The sequence below is a fragment of the Mauremys reevesii genome, linkage group 1 (genome assembly GCF_016161935.1).
Source record: "Mauremys reevesii isolate NIE-2019 linkage group 1, ASM1616193v1, whole genome shotgun sequence".
Taxonomy (NCBI): Eukaryota; Metazoa; Chordata; order Testudines; family Geoemydidae; genus Mauremys; species Mauremys reevesii.
In genome coordinates, this window is record NC_052623.1 from 84,791,578 (window position 1) to 84,816,862 (window position 25,285).

General features: G+C 40.5%; 1 protein-coding gene across 11 annotated transcripts in view; it reads right to left on the reverse strand.

The window, feature by feature from the left end:
- MYCBP2 (MYC binding protein 2) overlaps positions 1–25,285 on the reverse strand; it is a 432,876-nt gene that overhangs the window by 146,194 nt on the left and 261,397 nt on the right. For all 11 annotated transcript variants that reach the window (XM_039512057.1, XM_039512192.1, XM_039512052.1 and 8 more), the window contains 6 exons: positions 16,403–16,452; positions 10,762–10,934; positions 10,183–10,327; positions 7,164–7,376; positions 2,042–2,097; positions 1,339–1,454 (listed from right to left, as the gene is read on the reverse strand). In XM_039512057.1, coding sequence (XP_039367991.1) covers positions 1,339–1,454; positions 2,042–2,097; positions 7,164–7,376; positions 10,183–10,327; positions 10,762–10,934; positions 16,403–16,452 — 753 coding nt within the window. The remainder of the gene's footprint in view (positions 1–1,338; positions 1,455–2,041; positions 2,098–7,163; positions 7,377–10,182; positions 10,328–10,761; positions 10,935–16,402; positions 16,453–25,285) is intronic.

Sequence of the window (25,285 nt, forward strand, 5' to 3'; positions counted from 1 at the left end):
TAATGCAGCACACATATCCAGAGACAAATATTTCACTTTTATACTTCAGATATGGAAATATGCTGAACTCCCAGATACAGCCAATTTTTTTGGTCTTCCTCAACATTTATGCTCCATGTACCATAACTTACATTACTGGCTCTAGAGAACAACAAAGTAGCCAAGGGTTTGCAGGTCATGAAGGGAACCAAGCCATTCAGAAGTGGATGGCAAAATTAAAAACGTCAACTATTTGAAAGGATTGAGACTTGCCGCCCCCCCTCCCAACTTTCAAACAGAGACAAGAGTATTCGTAAGGAGGGTTGAGATCCCTGGTTTCTTAAGATTTTTCCCTCTCCTACACTTCTGTTAGGTATCCCTCACGCAACTTGAACAATAAACCTTCCTTGCACACAAGACCACTAAGAGCAACATGAAAAAGAGGAAAAAAGAAAGCAAGAAAACCAGGCCTTCTCTCAGAGAAAACAGTATTACTCTTAGCATTCAGATCTGTGGAATCAACCTCAAAGAACTCAGGAGCATAGCAGCTGACCACCTCCTGCACATTCACAACTACCCTCACATTTCTCAAGCGAGTGTCTGTGGGTTTTCATTGCACATGTGCAGCAAGAGAAACTGGTAAAAGTGAACTTAATTTTCCCAGGTTTTTAGTTTTTCATAGCAGTCAGTGTCATGTTTTCCATAAAATCAGAAATTTCAGTGAAAATATTGGTTTAACACAGGGTTACACTTCTCTTTTCTGTCTTGTTTGTTCCATGCATCTTCACTTGAGCTTCAGACTGTAAAACCTTTGGGTCCGTGATCTGATTGGTACTATCTAGTGCCCTGTACATTTACAACACTATATAAATGATTAAATTACCTACTAGGATCCAAATTCTGATTCTCTTCTCTTTTCCCCCTGCAACAGTTAATCTCAAACACCTATAAGGAGTGTAGGAAAATCATTTGCTTTAAAAAGATTTGTGAGGTCATTAACTTTTGCAGTGAAAAAAGAATCCTGAGCACTAGTTGTCTTCAGTAAAATCTACACAGACATTCTACTACTGAAATGGAAGCTTAAACTTAAGAAAAACTATTTAAAGGTGAATTAAAATAGTATTTTAAAAAAGAGTTCCAAACAATTGGTTTAAGCTCCTTCTGAAGGTACACTTCTGTCAGCAGTATTGGGGGGGGAAGGGAAGAGAGAGGGAAACTGGATAGAATGCTCTTGGATCCCCCAGAGCAGTGTGCTAATTTTCATGGACATGTTACTTACACAAATCATCGCACACCATTGTGGATACATACATGTTAAGCACTTGTGGTTACTATACAAGATTAATGAAAATTAGATACCTATTTCGATACCATCTATAGTAACATGAATGGTGTAAAGACCAACAGCTCCCGGGGTCCAATTTGCACAGTAAGTACCATCATTATTGACTCGGATCAACATGTTTTCACTGGGTCTAGACAAAAACAAAATAGACATTGAAATAATTAACCAAATGTTAACTTATTGAAAAGCTGCTGAAGCATTCTATTTAGAAGGCATTCCGCTGATTTATTTTCTGCTTTTTTCCCCTCCATATGCTCCCAAACTACACTGCCTTTTGTGGTCTACCAGGGACATTTCTATGGAAACAGGATCTTTGATCCACAGGAATTCACCTAATCAAGCCACTTATGCTCTTCAAGTTGTTTATTATGAAATCATAACCTTCTACAGTAATTGAATGAGATATATTCAGAAAGTGAATTTAGGTGAGGAATAAGCAATTGGTGCAAATAAACTAAGTATAAAAGATTGATTTTATGTAAGCGTCTCAGTAATTTTAAGAAAAACATGCTAGATTTTCACTGTTTTCCCCTACACACAATATTTTTCAGAGTGTTGAAGTCTGAACAGTTCTTTAAACAGAAATTACAATAATTCTACTGGAATAATAAGCCTATTCATATAAAGCTCTGATATCAACATGATTTTTAAAAAGTTGGTATAATATTTACTTTTAATTCCTCTCAATATGTAATTCTCTGCAAGACTGTTTTTTACCTTTTAGGTGTTGGTGAGGCAAAGCGTAATTCTTCAAATGAATAATTTTCATATACCTACAAAGCAGAGAATTAAAAAAAATGTTCAGCTAAAACAATCAAAACTCAGTCAATTCTACTATACTATTACTGTAAACATTTTAAAATAAAAACAAAATAATTTCTCAAAACATGTTACTCTAATTGCTCACATAATATAAGTGTGGAATAAGGAACCAGAAATAGATACAAAGTGTACACAAAGATACACATTTTTAAAGTGACCTTTTTAGGTGAGAAAATCAGCACCTTTCATGAGCACCTAATAGCGCTTGGGGCAGGGAGGGAAGAGTAAAAGTATGCCCAGTTTCCACATTGCTAATGTACCTGACCCCAATTCTGAAGGGACCACTCTCAAGTGGTAAGAAGGTAGCTAATCCTCTATCCTCAATCCATTCTTGATTCTCCTACTAAATCTGCCACCAAGAGTTTGAATGAGTTGCATTTATATGAGGTGGACACCTGTCAACTGTGATCTGGAATGTGTATGAAGGCTCATTTCTTCTCTGGAAGAGTGAGGGCTAGGATAAAACACAAGCAGGTGAATCTCTTGGTTGACATCAAATTCTGAGGAAACCTTAGGAAGAAAGCAAGACTGTGGATATAGTGTCACTTTGTCATGCTAGAATACAACGTACAGAGGGTCAGCCATCAAGGCTTCAAGCCCCCCCCCTCAGTCCTACATCTTGTTCAGCCAATCGCGGAGACAAACAAATTTGTTTACATTTACGGGAGATAATGCTGCCTGCTTCTTATTTACAATGTCACCTGAAAATGAGAACAGGCATTTGCTTGGCACTTTTGTAGCCGGTGTTGCAAGGTATTTACATGCAAGATATGTTAACCATTCGTAAACCCCTTCGTGCTTCGGCCATCATTCCAGAGGCCATGCTTCCACGCTGATGATGGGTTCTGCTCGATAACAATCCAAAGCAGTGTGGACTGATGCATGTTCATTTTCATCATTTAAGTCAGATGCCACCAACGGAAGGTTGATTTTCTTCTTTGTTGGTTTGGGTTCTTAAGTTTCTGCATTGGAGTGTTGCTTTATTAAGATTTCTGACAGCGTGTTCCATACCTTGTCCCTTTCAGATTTTGGAGGGCCCTTCAGATTCTTAAACCTTGGGTCGAGTGCTGTAGCTATCTTTAGAAATCTCACATTGGTACCTTCTTTGCGTTTTGTTAATTCTGCAGTGAAAGTGTTCTTAAATCGAATAACATGCTGGCTCATCATTCGAGACTGCCATAACATGAAATATATGGCAGAATGTGGGTAAAACCACAGAGCAGGAGACATACAATTCTCCCCCAAGGAGTTCAGTCTCAAATAATTACCACATTTTTCTAATGATCATCATCAGCATGTCCTCTGGAATGGTGGCCAAAGTCTGAAGGGGAATACAAATGTTTAACATAGCTGCCATGTAAATATCTTGCAACACCGGCTACAAAAGTGCATTTTGAATGCCTGTTCTCACTTTCAGGTGACATCGTCAATAGAAAGCAGGCAGCATTATCTCCCATAAATGTAGACAAATTTGTTTGTCTTAGTGATTGGCTGAACAAGAAGTAGGACTGAGTGGATTTGAAGGCTCTAAAGTTTTACACGGTTTTGTTTTTGAGTGCAGTTATGTAACAATAAAAAAAATCTACATTTGTAAGTTGAACTTTCACAATAGTGGTTGAACTATAGTACTTGTATGAGGTGAATAGAAAAATACTATTTCTTTTATCCTTTTTACAGTGCAAATATTTGTAATAAAAATGATAATATAAAATAAGCACTGTTCACTTTGTATTCTGTGTTGTACCTGAAATCAATATATATGAAAATTTAGAAAAACATCTAAAAATATAATAAATTTCAATTGGTATTTTATTATTGTTTAACGGTGGAATTAAAACTGTGATTAATCGCAAATAATTTTTTTAAATCAAGTTAATTTCTTTTGAGTTAATCGCTTGAGTTAGCTGCGATTAATTGACAGCCCTACTAACAACCCAAGCATAAGACATGAGACAACAAGGTGAATACACGAAGGCAGGCAGGGGAGCACCAGGAAACAGTGACAGAATATTGGTCAGCATGACAGGCAATGGTGTTAGCTCACCAGCTGCTAAATACTGTCAATTTTTTTGTAGGTATCATGGCAAAGAAGAGTTTTATGCAGGGATTTGAAGGAGAACAGATAGTTAGCTTTGCAGATGTTTATGGAAAGCTCCTCCCAAGTGTGAGGGGCTGTATGGGAAAAAACAAAAAGGCGCTTATTTGAAAATTTAACAAGTGGATGATGAAGACTGGCATCATAAGCCAACTGGAGACAGGAGTTGACATTTTGATAGCACGTGAGAGATGATAGGTAGGATGGAGACAGGCCATGAAAGGGCTGGAAAGTGAAGATAAGTAGCTATGCTGGAAGTTTCCATGGAAAAAAAACCCCTAGAATCTGAGACTTCCTGATCGCTTTATGCCTGAGGAATTTGATGAGGAATTACATAAATTATGTGAAGTGGCAGGATGACAGCTCCTCTAGCCAATGCCAAGAATACTGTCCAGTGCCATGTTTCCTCTTCCTTTTCAGGAAAGCCAAAAGAGGGTCCTGACGTCTAAGAGTGACGCTGGTAAACGAGGTGCCAGATCTGGCCAAGTCTGTAGGCATCAACTGAGCACTGACAAATTTATAGCTGGAAAGCACACCGACTCACTTAATATCATTCAAGACAGGTGTTAGACTTATAAGGAGGTGTTTAGACCAGTGGTTCTCAACCTATAACCATTGTGGGCCACATATGCAGCTCTCTGTGTGTTGTGTGGGCAGCATCCATACAATATATATACACACACTACCTGTATGGCCCTGAGCATATCACATGGGCCACACCTCTGTGCTGACTGGGCCACAACTAGTACACGGGCCACAAGTTGACAACCACTGGTTCAGACTATAAAATGCTCATAAATTGCTGTATGTATTAAGCTTACTTGTAACGTCTGTATTCCATGCTACAAAGTAAAATATAAGTTTGTTTTATAATTGTAAAAATGCCTGTTCTGAATTTATGAACTCAGATGGGAAGCGTCTTCCCCCGCCTATCCAGGAGAACTATCGAAATTAAGTGGGCCATCGTAGGACAAAAGCTTTTTTGACTGCCCTGTCCACCCATTGAAAGTGCATGCAGAAGGCCTTGTCCCATTGGTTTGAATACTGGAAGAGGGAAATAAAGATAGTTGACATGAAAGTTTTTAATCTCTTTGCTGTTGGACTCTCATAAGGGCTAGAACTCAGAAACAAAAAGCAGAGATCTGCATTGTCAACCTTAGCCCTGAAAAGACATTCAGTGCTGACTGATTACTACATCTCTGTCACCTTTTGGAACCATATGCTGAACTCATTTGTGCATATATATTGCCTGCTTTAACCTGTAAATAACTCTCTCATTTCTTCTTTCTAGTTAATAATCCTTAATTAGTTTACTATACGATTGGCTACAAGAGTTGTCTTTGGTGTCAAATCTAAGTTATCAATTGATCGGGGTTCTTAGGACTGAGAGCAACCTGAATATTTTGTGACTTTTGGGGTGACCATTTATCTCGATGACCAGCTTGACTGCGTGGCAAAATAGACTGGAGTGTCCAAGGAGACTGCCTGTGACTCCACAGTAAAGTCTGTTATAGTGATCCAGGAGTTCATATTTGTTTCTGGCTTGGTGAAATTTAATTAAACAATATACTACCAGTTCTGGGTGCCTGTCCTGTTTTTGACAGTCTGGAATAGGCACACTCAGTCATAAACCACTCCAGTCAGCATGACACTAAAAATAAGATGTCCCTGATTGAACTGAAAGACTGAAGCAAAGGAAACTCTAAACTAGTGCTGGAAGCGGCGCCCATTGGCCTGGAGCAGCGTACCGCGGCCAGTGGGAGCCGCGATCGGCCGGACCTGCGGACGCGGCAGGTAAACAAACCAGCCCGGCCCGCCAGGGGCTTTCCCTACACAAGCTGTGTCCCAAGTTTGGGAAACACTGATCTAAACTGATGACATTCTTCTAAAAATATTGCTCTTTAAATTCCACCATTGCCAAGAAAATCTTGGCATGCATGGGAGGGTTTTTTTTGTTTGTTTGTCTGAAAGAATGTCCTGAAAACTAAAGCTGGCTTCTGCTCCACAGGATTCAGACACTCAGCAGGTAAGCCCAATTTCCTTGGAATGTAGGTAGGACTAGAAATATACATGTTCCGTTTTCAAGATGATGAATCTGAAAGACGAGGTGGCTTCAAGGCTTCTTACAAAAGGAAAACCTTCATACAGATCTCTGACCTTATGAGCTTTAGACATAAAGGCCACAAATACAGTCCACTTTACTGAGGAGTGTCCTCCTTCAAGAATGCAGCAGCATTGAGCACTTTAGACTAGAGAGGGGTGGGAAACTGTTTTCTGTCTCATCAATATCTTGAAGTTGAAATTTTGTCCTATTTTAATGTCAAAATCTTGTAAAATATTTACAAACTGCAAAACTGATTTGGGGAGGGGGGGTCAAGTGAAAATGTTTTTTTGGATATTTACCTTTTCTTCCTTTCTTCCCCAGTCTAATCAGCTCAAATTTCTAAATGGAAAGTTCTTTCAAACAAACAAAAAAAAACAAAAAAGAACATTTTCCATTTAGAAAATGTCAAAACAAAAATGTTTAGATCATTTCAAAGCTTTTTTCTTGACTTTTTTGAGCCAGGAAACTGGTCAAATCCAACCCTGTTTCTTGAACCCTTTTGGTTTAAACAAATTCACATTTTCTGATGACAAGTGATTTGTCAAAATATTCCTGACCAGCTCTACTTTGGTTCACAGCAGACAACTTAATGTTGCTCCACAAAATTTTTAAAATCATTTTGATTTTTGTAAAAAAATCAAAAATCTCTAGAAAGAGCAATTATATGTGATTACATAAATCCAGATACCCCAAAATAGAAAGAGAGGTATAATGAATAAAACAAGATTTGCAGATCTTTGTATTCACTTGTATATAGTCTCTTTCTTTTCCTCATGGAGAACAGAATAACTGTCATTGCTGAAAAGACAGTAATTTACCTTCATCATTGTAATAGCAATGTAGCGAGCTTCTTTCACTATCATAGGTTCATATGAAGCATCAAGTTTTGGTGAAGGGTGTCCTCCAAAAGTCATATCAGTGCCAGAGGAAGTGGGTGCTGCAGGACTGCCTGGTATCCGTTGGAGCTTTTTCAGTTGTTCTTGTTGCAAAGATGTTTTTTTCTGCGAAACAGGAATAGCCTTGACCTCCACCTGCCAAAATGCAATAAGAGGTGAAAAGATGATTAAATTTTTTTTCCTCTCATTTCCATTTTCATATTATTTTTAAACTACTTACAATCTCACCCCAACTTTCCCACTACCACTTTCCCGAAATGCCTTTATTTCCTCCTCCACAAACTTTACATCTCTTATTGAATAACTCTTCCACTCTGCGTATTAATGGTTGGCGCAACCTGCTCAGCAACCCCATTTGGGTCTAAAAAGCCTCTCACCCCAATAGGATCTCTGCCCCACCTCACCCCACTCCATGTACCTGAATTTCTGACAAGTACTATTTGCTATGCAACTTTCAGATGAAGAGTAGACAAATAATCTGGATGATGAGTTGATTTTTTAGTATTTAAGCTCTAAAATGATTAAGTCCAGTCCAGCACTGATTATAGTGCAATTAATTAGAACTTGAATCTATTAAATGGGAGTTTGGCTTGAACGGGGAGTGCTGAATAAATTAATACCCATGGACACCTGCAGTCAAGTTAATTTAAAACATCACTGATTTTAATACACTCAGGAAGGAAATCACAATGAAATTAAAAATCCAGAAATTACTTTTGCAGCAGGGATCAACATTTCCTTATCACTGGTCTAGGACCAAGGCTTTCAGACAAGTTTCCTAAAGTGTTTTTAAGACTCACTTCCAGCAGTCTACAACCACAAACTATAGATTGATTCAACAGATATAAACTTTCAACTGTGCCATCAAGTTATGCACATGGCTAATCTGAATCTCATGTGGTCTTACTGTTATGACCTTACCTTCCCATCATCCATCTCTCTTTATTTTATGATACCCTCACTTGTCATATCACATAAGTTTAGATTGTAAACTCTTCAGTAAAGACCCATGTATTTATGTTCTTTTCTGAGCCATGTTGTTTCTGTTCTGTACCTAGAACACTTTGGAGTTCAGTAAATAAAAGTCCTGAAAACATTTGTACTAGTCCAAAGGGATACTGGGACATTAAAATGTAGATGAAACCTGACTTGAATTTTTTTTTTTTGGTTAATTTTGAATTTCTCTGAATAAATTATATTACACTTAAGTAAAAGTTAATATTTGAACAATTTCTCTAGCTCCCTTTCACAGGAATTCTGGGAAGAAACTGGGTTCCAACTGGTGCTCTCACAAGTAGTTTTGTATGCCAGGATTTATAGGTGCTGCAAAGGCCGATTATTAATTGGATGGTGGGAAAAAAAAAACTAATAGTGCCAGCCAGGTACTTTCTCCACCTAATTTAACTGAGCGACTATAGGTTCTCTGAATATGGGATCCTCTATTTAAAGAATTGGGTCTAGTCTCAAAAGCATCTCTAAAAAATGGCACGCTCATATCTTGCTGATTTTATATCACATGTATTCACTTCACATGTAAAATACTGTTTTAAGAACATAAATACATAAGAATGGAAATCATCAAGTGATCAGTCCCATCTTCCAGTCTCAGCATCTAGCAGTCAGAGGCTTAAGGATACCTGCATCCCTGACCATCTTGGCTAATAGCTATTGATGGACCTATCCTCTATGAATGTATCTCATTCTTTTTTAATCCAGTTATAGTTTTGGCCTTCACAAAATCCCTGGCAACGAGTCTCACAGGTTGAATGTGTATTATGTTAAGAAGTATTAATTTCATTTGGTGACCCCTAGTTCTTGTGTTATGTAGAGGGGTAAATAACACTTCCATAGTCACTTTCTCCACATCAGTCATGATTTTACATCTCTCTTCCAAACTGAACAGTCAGTCTTTTTAATTTCTCCTCAGATGTAAACTGGTCCATACCCTTAATCATTTTTGTTGTTCTTCTCTGTACCTTTTCCATTTCTAACATCTCTTCTTTGCGATGGGGAGACCAGAGCTGCACACCAGTATTCAAGATATGGTCATGCCATGATTTATATACTGGCATGATGATATTTAGTGTTGTCTTATCTATCCCTTTCCTAATGGTTTCTAGCATTTTGCCAGCTTTTTAGCTTGTCACTGCACACTGAGTGGATATTTTCAGAAAACTATCCACAGTGACTCCGAGATCTTTTTCTTGAATGGTAACAGCTAATTTAGACACAACCATTTTGTATGTATAATTGGGATTATGTTTTCCAATATGCATTTATCAACATTGAATTTCATCTGCCATTTTGTTGCCCAGTTTTGAGAGATCTCTTTGCGACACTTTGCAGGCAGCTTTGGACTTGCCTATTTTGAGTAATTTTGTCCCTTTTTCCAAATCATACATGAGTATGTTGATCATCCCTGGTCCCAGTACAGATCTTTTGGAACACTGCTATCTACCTCCCATTCTGAAAACTGATCATTTATTCTTACCTGATGTTTCCTGTCTTTTGAAGGAACTTCCCTCTTATCCCATGATTGCATATTTTGCTTAAGAGCCTTTGGTGAGGGACCTTGTCAAAGGCTAACTTCCTAATTTTCCTAACTTGCATGCTGAAAGTTGGTTCTTTTCTTCTCACATATCACCACCAATAATAAAGATCATGCAGGCCAAATTAGGTCCTTAGCCATACCTGCATAAATCCATTATAGACTAGAATGATTTAATCTGGAGAATATGGGGTTGAGCAAGTGCAATTAACAGCATAATCTAGACACAGTGGTGTTGCACAGATGTAAGAAAGTGCCACAAAGTGTACCCAAATTTCAGAATGCCACTTTCTGCACTAATCAAGTATTTTGTGTGTGATGTCAACCAGAAATGCTGACAAATTTACTGCAGGATGAAAACAGCCAAGACTATTCTAGTTCATACACAATTACCTTCATACTGGGAACGTGAACAATATCTCCATACTGGTCTTTTGTTTGCACGGTAATAATAGTTGGCCAACCACATCGTATATCATCCTTGTTTAGAATTAAAGATGTCTTCTGAGGATCAGCATATGAATCTGGCTGAAGCCATCTAGAACAGAGTAAAGTTAAAAAACATTTAACATAACATTAGAATGTTTTGTACTACCTTATAATCATAATAAAGAAACACAAAGACATTACAAAAAGCCCTATAGTCAGACTTGTTATTAAGGAGCAAAAATAGAGTCAAGTCTGAAGTAATTAAATATTTTTCATAATGACCATATTAATAAAAACCCAAGGGCCAAGTTAACAAGGTCTTTTTAATATACAGATACTAATAAAAGACATAGTTATAAAAATGTATTACTACAGGATAAGCAAGAGGGCTAAAACATGTAGTTTTCAAATTCCAGTACATAATTAAAACCATGATCCTAAGCAAAACAATGCCTAGAAATGGTTTAAGTTCTATATTTTATTACAGTGGTTAAAAATGAAAAGAATGCAATAATAGGCTTGTTCATATAGCACACAAATCACCTTGCAAGCCGTCCACCACTAGACCCTGGTACACAGACTATGAAATCATCCAAAAATGACTGTTCGTTGCTTTGCATCTGAAGTGGAAGATTTCCTTCAAGAGCTTCTAAGATGGTTGGTGAGTGAGACAGTGCCAAACCTTTTCCAAGAATGCCCGAGTGAGATTTACACACCTGTTTAAAAAAAAAAAAAAGGATTTCCAGCTAAACAAATCTCTTACATGTTGATGTTTTCCATTATGTGACAACACTGGTAAAAAACAGATTTTTGGGGTAGGATTCCACTTCACCTGGAAAGCAGGACACCATTGCCATACTCTCAGTGACAGTACAGTGATCATGGAAAACCTCTTCTCCTTTGCATAAAAGGAGGAAGGCCTTCTCCTAACAGAAAAGAGGGGCTGCAGCAGTGCCAGTGTGGACCCAGGGCTTGCAGCAGAGTCAGTCACCAGGCAACCTAACTAGTACAGCTGGCCTGCAGTAGGGCTGTCTAATTGGCTACACGCCAGAAGACTGACTCAAACCCAGAAGTACCAGTAGTTCAGTGATTGCTCATAGCATTTACCCATGGCTGTGACAGGTCCTGTACCTACTTATTCCCAGCCTGGGACCCAGCCCTGTTCCTGCCTTGCCTCATTGCAAGTAACCCGGTTCTGACCCTGGGCTCTGGTTCTTGGCTCCTGACTCCAGCTCCAACCCTTGGCTCTAGAACCTGGCCACTAACTCTAGATCTGAACCTGGGCTCCAATTCCTGGCTACCATTTCCTGCTCTAGCCACTAGACCTTATTCCTGCTGTAAGCACTGGGCACAACTGCCCATGGGCTTGTTACTGACACCTCCTCTGATATCTTCTGTTTTATAAGGGAAATCTTGATGCTGTGTGTCATCTCACAAAAGATAAATCCACTTCAGGGTCTGGGGGAGGAGTGCTGACAGGAAAAAAAGGTAGATTTGACTCTCCTGGTAGAAGAGTCCTCTTCACTTCCAGGAGAATATTGCAAGTAGCTCTTCTACTTGCATCAGTAAAAATGTCCCAAAAGAAATTAAGTAAGGGGCTGGAGATACAGCCAATGGAGAAGAATCCATATTAAGGAACTTATTTTTGATGGGGTACAATATAAAAGATCCCTTCTAGGGGGAGGAGAGAAGCTGGATAGGCCAGGGAATTGCCCTGGATCCAATGTCTCACCTCAGAAAGTGGCTCACCTCCTCCCATCTGAACTCCTTGTCCTTTAACTGCTCTCTTCCTTCCTCCCATGCGGGGTGGGGAGAAAGAGGAGAGTCTGAAGAGTGGAAAGAGTACCCCGTTCAACTGTACTCTCCTCTGTGCTAGTGACTAAGTGAGGAAGGAGCTCAGAGCAGAGGAGTGCCAGAATACTGTCGCACACCGTGCACCAGCAGTGTGCTAATACAGGCTCCCTCTGTCCTGCTTTAGTGGTCCATTCAAGGGAAGACTGAAGAAAAAAAAAATGCGGCAGCCAAGGCACGGTGTCATGATCCTGAGGGTCGTCATGATCCAAACCTTCATTCAACTGCTTACGGGCATCAGCTAGAACTGGAACTCCCTGAAGCCCAGCTCAGACAGAAGGTTCCAACCCTGGGCCCCAACTGGTGAAACACTGGAGCTCCTGAATGGCTGGCTCACCCTACTTAAGTTGGAAGGAGGAAGTAGTCATCCATATAACTGGGCTCCACCCTGCTTTGGAATGCTCACCCAGTGCTACCCACACCTGTCTCCTAACCCTGACCTCCTGGTTTCCTGATTCAACATGATTCTTGGTATCTGACTCTTGCTTCCTGACCTCCTCATTCTGAACCTCAGCTTGCATGAGCACCTGGCCTCTGGTCCTATGCTAACCACTAGGCTTGGCCATTTACATCCCAGCACTGAAAGGCATGGCTTGTTGTTCCTGAACAGTTTTTCCTCTTCTAGATTTTCCCCTTTTTTACCATCCTGGTGGCTGAGGCCGATTCAAGGCCCCCTAAATGGTGTTAAACTATAGCACTAGCTACTTCTCCACTATAAACTTGGAAACAACGGGGGCACTGCCTTCAAAAAACTCAGAAAGGAGGGAGATGATCATTTATCCTGATTTGCCATGGGCTGTTAGCTACACAGAAGGTAAGCACACAGCTCAGCCACCTGTATGAGTTAAAGTCACACCAACAATACTCAAAAGAAAAATAATTTTATAACTTCAAAAATACTATATTTAATAAAACATATAAATAAGGCGCAGCTCCATTCTGTAATATTTATGTTTGAATATATGTTCTGAGAAACTTTACTATAATGAGAGTTTAATGTAAATATTAAACAGATCATAAACACTTCCATAAAATCCTTAGCTTTCTTCTAAATACTATCGCACAAGTACTAGGATGCCCTCCTTTTGTCCATATTCTCATATTCACTCACCCCCACCGGTTTAGGAAAAACTTTCTAATCAATGAGTTCACCCAACAAGATAATTTACTTCCATATAATATGACAGTTTAAATCAACTGGTAATAAATACTGCTTCTTTTTATGAAAATGAGACCCCAGTTCTAACAAGTAAATAGACACATGGCTCCATGTAAGACACTATGGTTATGTCTACGCTGCAATTAAATGCCCATGGCTGGCTTGTGTCAGTGAACTTGGACTCACAGGGTTTAGGCTATGGGGCTGTTTAATTGCAGTGTACACATTCAGGCTCAAGCTAGAGCCCAGGTTCTGGGACCTGACAAGTGGGGAGGGTCCCAGAGCCCAGACTTCAGCCCAAGCCTAAACACCTACAATACACTTAAACAGCTTTGTTGCCCGAGTCCCGCAAGCCCAAGTTGACTGACACAGGCCAGCCATGGGTGTTTAATTGCAGTATACACATACCCAAAATAAACCAAGAGTGGACAATGGACCTATCTAATGGCTGTCAAATGATAATTTGGGCTCATTATTGATCTATGTGGTGTTCAAATGTAGACCTTAAAAGGCTTTGTATCCCACTGTAGTGGGGCAGCTCTCTCACTCCCGCAGAACAGGAGTTAAAAGCAGCCCTGGAGAGGGCTGCAGCTGGAAAGAAAGGAGTGAAAGCAGCTGAGGGAGTAGCTGATTACAGGTGTGGCCAGCTGAGTCAGGCCACAGCTAGCCCTATAAAAGGGCTGTGAGCCATGAGCTGAGTGAGTCTCTCTCTAGCTCTGAAGAGAGAAGGACCTGGCTGCCTGGGAGAGAAGGCTACCTGAGGTAGAGTAGTGCTGGGGAAAGGCAAGAGGAGCTGGGGAGCTCCAGCCTGGTAACTCCCCAGGCTTCAGGCCTTGTGCAAGGCCTAAAGAAGGTACTGAGGCTGCAGAGGTACAGTCCTGGATTAGGCAGAGGCAGCTGGTCCAAACCTCCTTGCCAGTGATCCTTCCAGCACGGGCTAGATGACGACTGGCAGGAGACACTGAGGCAAGGTGGGTGTAGAGGGTTGGGGGTTCCCCTGGGAGGGGAGACTCAGTGTGTAGGGGTACTGCAGTGGGCAGAACACCAAGGTAAAGGGGCACCGGGGTAAGGGAGAGACATGGGGGCCTAAGGCAGGCAAGACACCGGCCTGCAGAGGGCGTGCGGAGCTGGATAAGAGCTAATTCCCAAGACGACCAGCAGGAGGTGCCGCACCAGTGAGTCTCGCTCCGCTACACCATTACAATAAGAGCTTGCATGTATATACCTGCCCCTGGAAATTTCCACTACTTGCATCCGACGAAGTGGGTGTTCACCCACGAAAGCTCATGCTGCAAAACGTCTGTTAGTCTATAAGGTGCCACAGGATTCTTTGCTGCTTTTACAGATCCAGACTAACACGGCTACCCCTCTGAATCAGAAATAAGATAATACAAAAGAATCTCTATGCTAAGTCAATCAGCTATTAAGAACTACCAAAGGATGACTTTAGTAAAGCTTCAGATACTGTCTCACACAACATTCCCATAAACAAACTAGGGAAAAGCAACCTAGATGGAGCTATTATAAGGTGGGTGCATAACTGGTTGGAAAACCTTTCCCAGAGAGTAGTTATCAATGGTTCACAGTCGTGCTGGAAGGGCATAACGAGCGGGGTCCCGCAAAGATCAGTTCTGGGTCTGGTTCTGTTCAATATCTTCATCAATGATTTAGATAATGGCATAAAAAGAGTACACTTCTAAAGTTTGTGGACAATACCATGCTAGGAGGGGCTGCAAGTGCTTTGGAGGATAGGATTATAATTCAAAGAGAGCTGGACAAACTTGAGAAATGGTCTGAAGTAAACAGGGTGACACTGAATAAGTACAAATGCAAAGTATTCCACTTAGGAAGGAACAATCAGTTGCACATATACAAAATGGAAAGAGACTACCCAGGAAGGAGTACTGCGGAAATGGATCTCGGGGGGCAGGGGGGTGTCACAGTGGACCACAAGATAAATATGAGTCAATAGTGTAACACTGTTGCAAAAAAAGCGAACATCATTCTGGGATGTATTAGCAGAAGTGTTGTAATCAAGACATGAGAAGTAATAATTCCGCTCTACTCCGCGCTGATTAGGCCTCAACTGGAGTATTGTGTCCAGTTCTGGGCACCGCATTTCAGGAAAGATGTGGACAAATTGGAGGAAGTCTAGAGATGAGCAACAAAAATTATTAAAAGTCTAGAAAACATGATCTATGAGGGAAGACTGAAAAAAATTGGGTTTGTTTAGTCTGGAAAAGAGAAGACCGAGATGGGACATAACAGTTTTCAAGTACATAAAAGGTTGTTACAAGGAGGAGGGAGAAAAATTGTTGTTCTTAACCTCTTAGGACAAGAAGCAATGGGCTTAAATTGCAGCAAGGGAGGTTTAGGTTGTATATTAGGAAAAACTTCCTGTCAGAGTGGTTAAGTACTAGAATAAATTGCCCAGGGAGGTTGTGGAATCTCCATCATTGGAGACTTTTAGGAGCAGGTTAGACAAACACTTGTCAGGGATGGTCTAGATAATACTTAGTCCTGCCATGAGTGCAGGAGACTGGACTAGATGACCTCTCAAGGTCCCTTCCAGTCCTCTCATTCCATGATGACAAGATGTATGCCTTCCTACTCTTCTTCCACCAAAAGGCAATGTCTCCAAAATATCAGTCTTGGGAGAAGTCACTTTAAAAAATGACAAGTGCTTTTGGGTGCTCGATGAGACAACTTGAAGGGGCATATTTTTCAGAGGTTGGGTACTTAGCATATTTTTTTGAAAAAAATCAGACCCCTCTGAAGTGTCAAGTTGGGCACATAACAATTGAGATATACAAGATTACTATTCACTTTTGAAAATCTTAGCCAGAGCTCTCCAGCCAATCATGTTTATACCAGTAAATAATGAAACACTATGACCCACTAGCTTGATTTAAGAGCCTTTTCTTTGAAGGTTTCAAAAGCAGTTTTACTGTATTTACTAATAATGAGTTAGCTTCCTTCATACTGCCAACATCTTCCAAACAGGTTTCTTCTTTGGCAATCAGCAAGAAGTGAGCTGTAGCTCATGAAAGCTCATGCTGAAATAAATGTGTTAGTCTCTAAGGTGCCACAAGTACTCCTGTTCTTTTAGCAAAAAGAAAGTGACAATGGAAGTTAGCACCAAAATGCCTTGCGATGTTAAAAGCAATGCTATACCTGCAATGCAGCCTCTTCAAGAATCTCAAGATCTTCTTCAAATTCATTAGCTGTTGTACAAATAAATAGAAATGCATATATGGTTAATATAAACATCAAGATAAATCTACATAGTTTCAGTATTTAAAATTTGGTTCTAATTCCATTTAGCAATGCATTTTATATGAGAACCTTGTTATGAACTTAAAAAACTTTACTCATTTTACTCAGCCCAGCAGTGTGAAAATGTTCTAAGGTTACGCAGCACTTCTTAATGAACAGATAAAATAATACTTTCGTGCAACACTGTAAACAAGCAGTATGGTATAATTTAGTGCACAAACAAATATGACACTAATTTATATAAAGAAAAATGTATTCTTATATCTTTAAATGTATTTTCTCCAAAACAGTATGTCTGGCAATTCTGTGCATATGGGTAGGTGGTCTACCTTCCAGGGATTTTGGAGGCAGTTCGATCTGACTTCCAGATCGCAGTAGTTAGGACCTATCCACCAAATGCTCCTCAGAGGAGCTTATACAAATAACTGTTTTAAAAAACATAATAATGATAATGCTAGCCAATTATTAATTCTTTTGTAAAATTAAATCCAAATGTGTTCAATGTAACAGTATTCCATACTTTTTTCTCAGAAACATAATTCTAAACTTTGATTCCAGGGTGGTCAGAATTCACAAACATGCTATTTTCGAGAAAAGAAATGTACAGGTAAGGACAACATTTTTCTGCCCTTTCAAAAACATGTCAGGCAATTCTGCACACACAGGATGTAATCATTAGTGAGATAAGAGAGGAACAGAAAAAGAAGGACTCAAGTTCTAATGCATTAAAAATGTCCACAGATGTAGACATCTGTATCAGAAGCTAAATCCACTCAGTATAATCAAATAATGAAGAATGTCCATTAAATATACTGATCCAGGCAATTGTAGCTGTTTGGTATGCTACTTTGCTTTTTTATTCTCTTTAATTAGTACAGGCGCTGTGTCTGTAGAGGATGATATCATCAATCTTGTGGAGTGCACCATCTTGATACCTGCTGCAAAATCCTAATACAGTGGTGGGCAACCTGCGGCCCGCCAGGATAATCCACTGGCGGGTCATGAGATAGTTTGCCCCCAGGCATGGCTGTCTGCATCTCCCATTGGCCAGGAACAGGGAACCGCGCCCACTGAGAACTGTGGGCGGCTGTGCCTGCGGCCGGTCAGTGTGAAAAAACTGTCTCACGGCCTGCCAGCAGATTACCTTGGCAGGCTGCGTGCGGCCCACGGGCCGCAGGTTGCCCATCACTGTCCTTATAGTGTTTCTCATATGCTTCAGATAGGCAAATAAAAAGTGACCCGCAAAAAGGGTCATTAGCCATTGCCTCCTTGTGTGAAAAAAAGCAAAAAAGAGAAATGTGGATTTTTTTTTTTACATATTTAACAGCTGATGTATGTTTTAATTAACTGCCCGTCACACTTCCATGCAGTGCCATTATTTTTACTTCAAGCTAGCTGGCATTGGACAAAAGGGAGTGCTATCTTCAAGACCCTGTTGAATGTAGATGTCACCTTAATCAGGAAGCATTCCTGAAATCTTCTAAACCATCCTGTCCACGTAAAATGTACTGTATTGGTCCACTACTGATAGCCAAAACTCAGACATCCTAATTCCCCAAATTCTGCCATCTTTCTACATATATATCTTTCATCACCATAGTTTTGCAGTCATAAATGGATTTTATTCTCACAGCCCTCCTGATGCGGTAGGGAAATACTATGAAAATGTTTACATATGGGAAATTGAGGCATAAAGTAGATGACATTACTTGCCCAAAGGTCACATAGGACACCTGTGACTGGCCAGGAATTGTACCTAAGGTCTACTGAGTCCCATTCCAGTGCCTTATACGCTAAACTTTCCCTTCCATCCCAGCTTGGACACTAGGGTTGTTATCTTAATAGTTAAAAAAGCAGAAGGATGGGGAGGTGCAATGGTTTAAAAAGAGAGGACTACTGAGATCCTGCAATTCCAGATTTTTCTTCTGGTGTAGATACTTATCTCAGTGGATTAAACATTATTGTTGCATGTTTTAAAAATGCAGATATTGCTAAGGAAATGTGTTGGTATTCCTGTGCTCACCACACGTGTGACTGAATAAAGGAAAACTTAAAGATGGGGGATTTTAAAAAAAAATACCAACAGTAAAAATTTTCACAAATGGTTGCCTAAAATAAGCATCCTAAATCCATACTTAAACATCTAAACAAGTGGCTCAATTTAAAAAAAAAAAACAACAAAAAGAAAAAAACAGAGACTTTGCTCTCTGGCCTATTCCCCTAAAAAGGGAAACTCTCTAATTGCTTAACATTTGCAGGGAAGAAAAAGACCTGACCCATCCCTCTCTCAGTTCTCTCACTTTCCTATTTATATATGGCAAGTTAGGAAAAAAACAACCCCACAACTCAAGGCACTTTCCTGTCATCAGGGATAAATGGAATAAAATTATTGTTGTCATTTTTACTTGTAGAAGGCACTCAGAATAGAGCAATGGGAGCCACATAAGAAATTAGATAAAGATAGTTCAGATATCAAGGCCCTAACAGTGGAAAACAAAACAATTTTGGCAACAAGTTTTTTCCCCAGTGACAACTTGCTCAGGGCTTGTCTTCACTACTGGAGTAAGTTGACCTAAGTTACACTACTCCAGCTACGTGAATAACGTAGCTGGATTTGACATAGCGTGGGTCAAATTACCCTGGTATCTTCACTGTGCTGTGTCAATGGGAGACGCTCTCCAGTAGACTTAACTTAATCTTCTTGGGGAGATGGAGTACTGGGGTTGACCAGAGAGTGCTCTGCCGTTGATTTATCAGGTATTCGATTGCAGCAGCATCAATCTCCCTGGTAGTGAAGACAAGCCCTCAGCCACATGTCAGTTTCCTGGATAGAGGATTTTTTTATGTAGCGGGGGCTCAGACCTACTGATAAATTGTCAGGAAGGAACTGTAACAATAATCTTCTGTGAACTTGGCTGAAGCTAAAAGTTTATGAAGAGTATCAGATATCCAAATTTGCAGATATAGGTACCTTCACATCACTTTGTTAGCTATGGAACTAGAGGAATATTTGCACAAGTCCATGGACATGTCTGCGATGAATGCTACAGATAGTTGAGAGACAGGAATCTGTATTTGTGGGAAGTAACTTTCCTGAACTCCATAAACCAAGTAACAACCACCCTGAAAAATCATGCTCATGTTGAGGTGACATGAAGAGATGCCAATGACAACCTGTAGTTCTGTCTCAAGGTCACGTCTACCTTCTTGTATGGTTTTCCTAAACAAGAATTCTCTCCTGCATGATTATGTTATACTTTTTGTGGACTTCCATTGCTGCATCTAATGAGGGATTTTAAAATGTTGTTTACTCCCCCCTTATTTGCTACCATAGTATTTAGTAGGTTTCCCATTTTCTTCTTTAAACTCTGAGTAAATTATAGCCTGCAGGTAGCTACATGTCATCTCTCTCAGTTTCAAGGCCAAGTGCCTTGATCACCTTTAAAATGGTTTCAAAATTATTTGGGGAACAGGGTTGAGGTGCTTGCTCCTTTTTTGAGTGAGCCTTTTTCTTAGGCTACTGTTTTGCTCTTTTTATAGATTAGTCAGTCTTGTCCTCTCAACAGAATCAAGTAGAACTGCAGAGCTAGACTGCAAGCAGTCATACCTATTTGTTGTCTTTCTAACCTAATCAGCAGTACCCACTGAGGCTAGGTGAGAGCATCAGGACAGATGATGGGTGAACATCTAGATGTTTTAATTACATTATTATGGAAGTACTTATTTAAATTTGGGACTCACTGTAAGTCAAGACAGTTAATTATGCTTTCTGGTTTTGAAGTTCACATCCAGTTGCTTTTGCTGAAGCTGCCATCATTTGCATAGGCAGTTACCTACCTGCTTGCTTCAGGGAAAAGGTTTTCTAGAAGAATGGTACATTTCTTACCTGATAATTTCCTTTTTGATAGCAGCTTCTCCCACAATTCTGATATGTATGGGCGATTCCCTTCCTATCTATAGTTTCAGGGGGCAGTTCAAAGCTGTAGCACAGCCCATACTAGTCATGCCCCCCTCTCCAGCCTGTTGCCAGATGATTCATGCCAAAGCTGTGTAAAAACTGGCAGAGTATGACTGGTAACAATAATTTCAGTGCCAACCCATAACAAATAGACTATGTCCTACAAGCATTACTAACAAAATTAAATTCTGTCCCCTTCACTAGGAAGCCATCCAGGGAAGGTGGAATTGTGGGAGATGCTCCTAGCAGACAGGAAATTATCAGGTAAGAAATTTAGCATTCTGAGGCTGAGCGTCTCCCACAATTCTGATACGCATTGGAAGCAGCGAGCAATGAACGTAAGTCTCCTGTCAATGCTTTACTGAAGAAAGTTCAGGGTAACCAGGTGTGACAAATATATAATAATTCAGTAAGGTTTATCCAAGTTTAGTATCTTTGAGGTCCATTCTGTTAAAAATGCAATTGTTTGTGTTATTGTGAAATTGAATGTAACCCCTCTAGGAGGAGGGGTATGCTAATGTAATTCCTCCATTTATAAGCCCTTTGAACTTTCACTCTGGGGAAGGGCCACATTATTTTGCTGATTACCTAGTCACAGTCTCTTCATAGGCTCAAACTGGATTCTCTAGAGAAAAGAAGTCAGAGAAAGGAAGTTGGGATAAACACCTGAGTTTAAATTGAGCCAGAGCTTTTGTTCTGATTCAGCAAATAGACAGGACCTCCAGTCCACAGAAGGCCGCAATCATTGGGGAAAGGTTGGGAGGACTTTGGCCTACTGAGGCCCCATAAGACTGAATTCAGATTCTGAGCAAAGAAAATGAGGAACTTGAAACCAAAGAAAAACCTGTGGGGCACGGTTTTGAGTGGCGGCTCCTGCCAGAGCACATGTTGTAGGGGGTAATCTCTAGTAAGCTTATTAGCATGCATGTAGGTTCTTTTATTGTTTTTAATGTTGTCTCTGTAGTGCTTTCACCTTAAGAATAAAATATGCTTTCTGAGAAAAAAAACTGTCACTTATAACTGTTGGTAATTACATTGTTATTAGTTTCTGAAAAGAAAGTAAACAGGACTGCTTAGGCAGACTGACTTTTTCTGGGAATAACACAGTGAAAGCAAGGAACTGGTCAGCCTGAAAATAACTCTGACAGGAAGAAGAGAGATGCAGGTCTCCACCCAAGAAAGACAAGAGCCTGAAGTGTGAGAGTGTCCTTGCTAAACCCATGAGGGAAAATGCAGGTGCGATTACCCTGAACTGTGACACTGGGATATAAGGATCCTTGGGATTTGTATTGTGTTCTTGATACCACAAGCAAGATATAGTCCAAATAATGAAGTAGGCCTTTAGTACTGAAGTTCGCTTGGAGGAAAGTAGTGTTCCAATCACTTTGGAGCACAGTCCGTGCATGACTAATATATCTCTCTCAATAGCCAGGCTACCAGATGTAGACAGTCAGGCTCTTGATAGAGGAGTGGGCCTTGATAAAGCATGCTCAGTCTCACCGGTTGCTGCAGTGGTGATTCCAATTGCAGTTCTATCAGACCAGGGAACCATGGTCTCCTTGGCCAGTGCAGAGCTACCACTATCACTTTTGCTTTTTTCTCCCCTTGTCTTCTGGATCACATTTCCTAGAAGTAGGAAGGGCAAGAATGCATACAGCAGGCCTTATGGGAATCTGTGCAAAAGAGCCTCCATACCCACAGATTTGAAGTCTGCTTCCCCCATGAAGTACTTCAGCTACTTTTTGTTCTTGCAACTGGCAAACAGGTTGATGCCAGATCAAATTCTGCAAAATCAGAATGAAGACTTCACAATTTAGGCAGCATTCTCAGTCGTTGGACTGTGTGTGTGCTAAATCAGTCTGTCTTTTGTTTCAGCTCTTCTATGATGTGTATTTGTTCTTATGGAAGGGAGAGTCTTCTCTGCCCATTTCATTATCTCCATTCACTTCTTATATAGATTAATGCTCATTAATCTCCCTTGGTGGTTGATGTAAGCCACAGTGGTCACATAGTCCAGCTGGACCAGAACACGCTTGCTCTGTAGGTAGTTCTGGAACTTCCGTGGAGAGTTTCAACAGGCTGATGCTCTGGTTCCTTTCCCCAGAGTTCCAGGTGCCTTGCACGACATGTCCTGTGCTACAAATGTGTCTCCATCCCATCAGGTTGGCATCAGTTGGGAGTTCCTATGGATCTGGAAGGCTAATGGGAAGACCACCCAGGGATGATCTGAGAGAGTTCAGCACGTGGTTCAGAACCAATACCTGATCCTCTAATGGTTCCATACTTCCAAGAGAAAGGACTGGAAGTACCTGATATGGGACCCTGCCCTTGAGGTGATTCCTATTCATGAAACCAGAAGGACGAGTAGCTGTAGACACTGAACTATGGTCAGAATTTCACAGTTTACTAACATGGATATCAGATTCTGGATCCTGTGGAATCTGTCCAGTGATAGCTAGATCTTTGCCACGGAAGTGTATTTCCACTCCCAGGTGAACTACTTTCGTGGAGGGAATCAAGGACCTCTTCTTAGTGTTTATCATAAATCCATGTGCTTGAAGCAAATCCAGTGTTTGGATTGTGGCTCTCCTTGCTGCTGTTTTGGTCAAAGCTCTGACCAAGAAGTCATCTAGTTATGCATAAAGGTGAGTGCACTGAGATCTGAGTCTATTACTACCACCAGCATCTTGGTAAAGAGCCTTGGGCCCAATAAAAGGACGAAAGGAAATGTGTGATACTGGTGGTGGGCCATGCCATAAGTATGTCTTGGCAATCTGTGGTGGAATGGTCATATGGGAATATGGAGATATGCATCTGCTAGCTCCACATAAGCAAGGAAGCCCCCTTGAGACAGGAATGCTCCCATTGAAGCTACAGTCTCCATCGGGAATCTTATTTTCTTCATCCATTTGTTGACCCAGAATGGATCCAACTTTTCCCCTCCCACCCATTCACGCTTCTGGACAAGAAAGAAAATGGAGTATGGTCTTAAGAATCTTTCTTCTGTGGGAACTCTTTTTATTGCTCTTATATCCAGGAGATGTGAAATTTCATTTAACACCAGCTCATATTTGATGGGGTCACTTCAAGGTAGGGGATTGAGGATGGGATGTAGTGGGGCCCTTAGTTTGAGGGACACTCTACCTCTTTCACCCCCTTGTCTGTCGTTGATCAAGACCATTGATCAAGACCATTCTTCTGAGAAATGGGAAATTCTGCTTCCTAGGTTCAGGTCTCAGTAGAGGCACATTTGTTTGTTGTCACAGTGGACATTTAGAAAATCCATCTCTGGATTTTCCACTCAGACCTCATTTCCAGGGTTTTCTCCTCATATAACTGTTGTCTTTCCTCTGGTACTTTTGTGAGAAGGATGGATTAAAGCAGTGTTTTTATCTGTCCTCAGAGCATGGTGGAGAGGATCCATTTCAGTTTGGCAGTGCTTTCTGCCATTATTTTGTCAAGGTTCGTTCCCTGCAGAGGGGAGAGGCTGTGAATTTAGATGAGCAGATAATCTATTTGGAATGAGCATCAACCTTCTAGGGGTGAAGCCAGATGTGACATCCAGCTGCTGAGCTTTCACCTTTCTGTCACTGAATCTTTGTGAAAGACATCCCCTTCAAGCAGGTTTATCATATATTTTGCTAGAGATGCTATTGCAGCACTGATCTTTGGTATATCTGTAATGGCACTTTTTGGCTCTTGCAGCTTGTAATATCTAAATGAATGCCTGCTTATGCACCTATCCTTATAGGCGTTACCTATTCCTCTCTGATCACATCCTACAAGGATGGATGAAGCAGGATTGCTGTCCCAGGTGGGGATTTAAAAGGCTTATTCTCTAGCATCTTCTTAAGTTGGATATGGATTATGAATGCAACCTTTTTGCACATGATTTCAAACGTAGCAGGAGGGAAAAAAAAACAAAAACAACTTTGTTGCATTTTCTTCACATCCTGATCAGAGTCTGAATGACTGCTCCCTTTCCTCAGGAGAGAAGGAGATGTCTGAGTAAGAGGATGAATACCTCTGAGGTCATTTATATCTTTTCTTTTGTTCCCCTCCCCCCACCTTTATTTTATTTTATTTTTTAAAGACTTTAGCCTTTGCAAGCATTGCCACCCAAACGCAATTTATTCTCCTAAGAGACTGTACAGCTGCTTCACAGACAGAGCACCGCTTGAATTTAGTCTGGTGTTTGTGCAACAGCTCCGCTATGCATGAATGGGGGCAGAGAATCATAGCTAGCAGGCACAAGAGTGCTAGCTGAGACTACTTCACTGCTCAATACCCAATCCAGGAGAAGGAGGAGAACTAAAGGTTGCTCAACTACTGCCCCTCAAAATTAATAAAATTAAAGGCTGCTCCTCGGTCTTGAACAAGCTGCTAGTAGCGAACAGGGAAGGTCACAGAACTGTGGTAGTAACACCAATTTTATAAAAAAAGACTATACAAAGTCTAAGAAGTATCCCCTTTAGCCAGGAGGGAATTGCATTTTAGTCAAAAACCGTCTTTAGAGATAATTCACTGTTAGAAAAGCCAGGAAATTAAAGTTGGGAGCATTCTCATTTCTGTTTTTTTCTCTTGCATGGAAGAATAAAGGGAGCAGTTGGTAAGCAGGGTCATCAATGGAAGCAAGTTTTAACTATCTCTAATCCAAGGGTCAAAGAAAGAGGGATTCTAATCAAAGTTACAGAATTGCCTAACATACTCTTGAGAGCTAAATGAATATTTACGAGAAGTGCCTATTGTGACTGAAAATAAGAGATCTGCATGCTCAAGCGCACAAGAAAATATCTGATTTTTAAAAAATTCTATTTGATCAG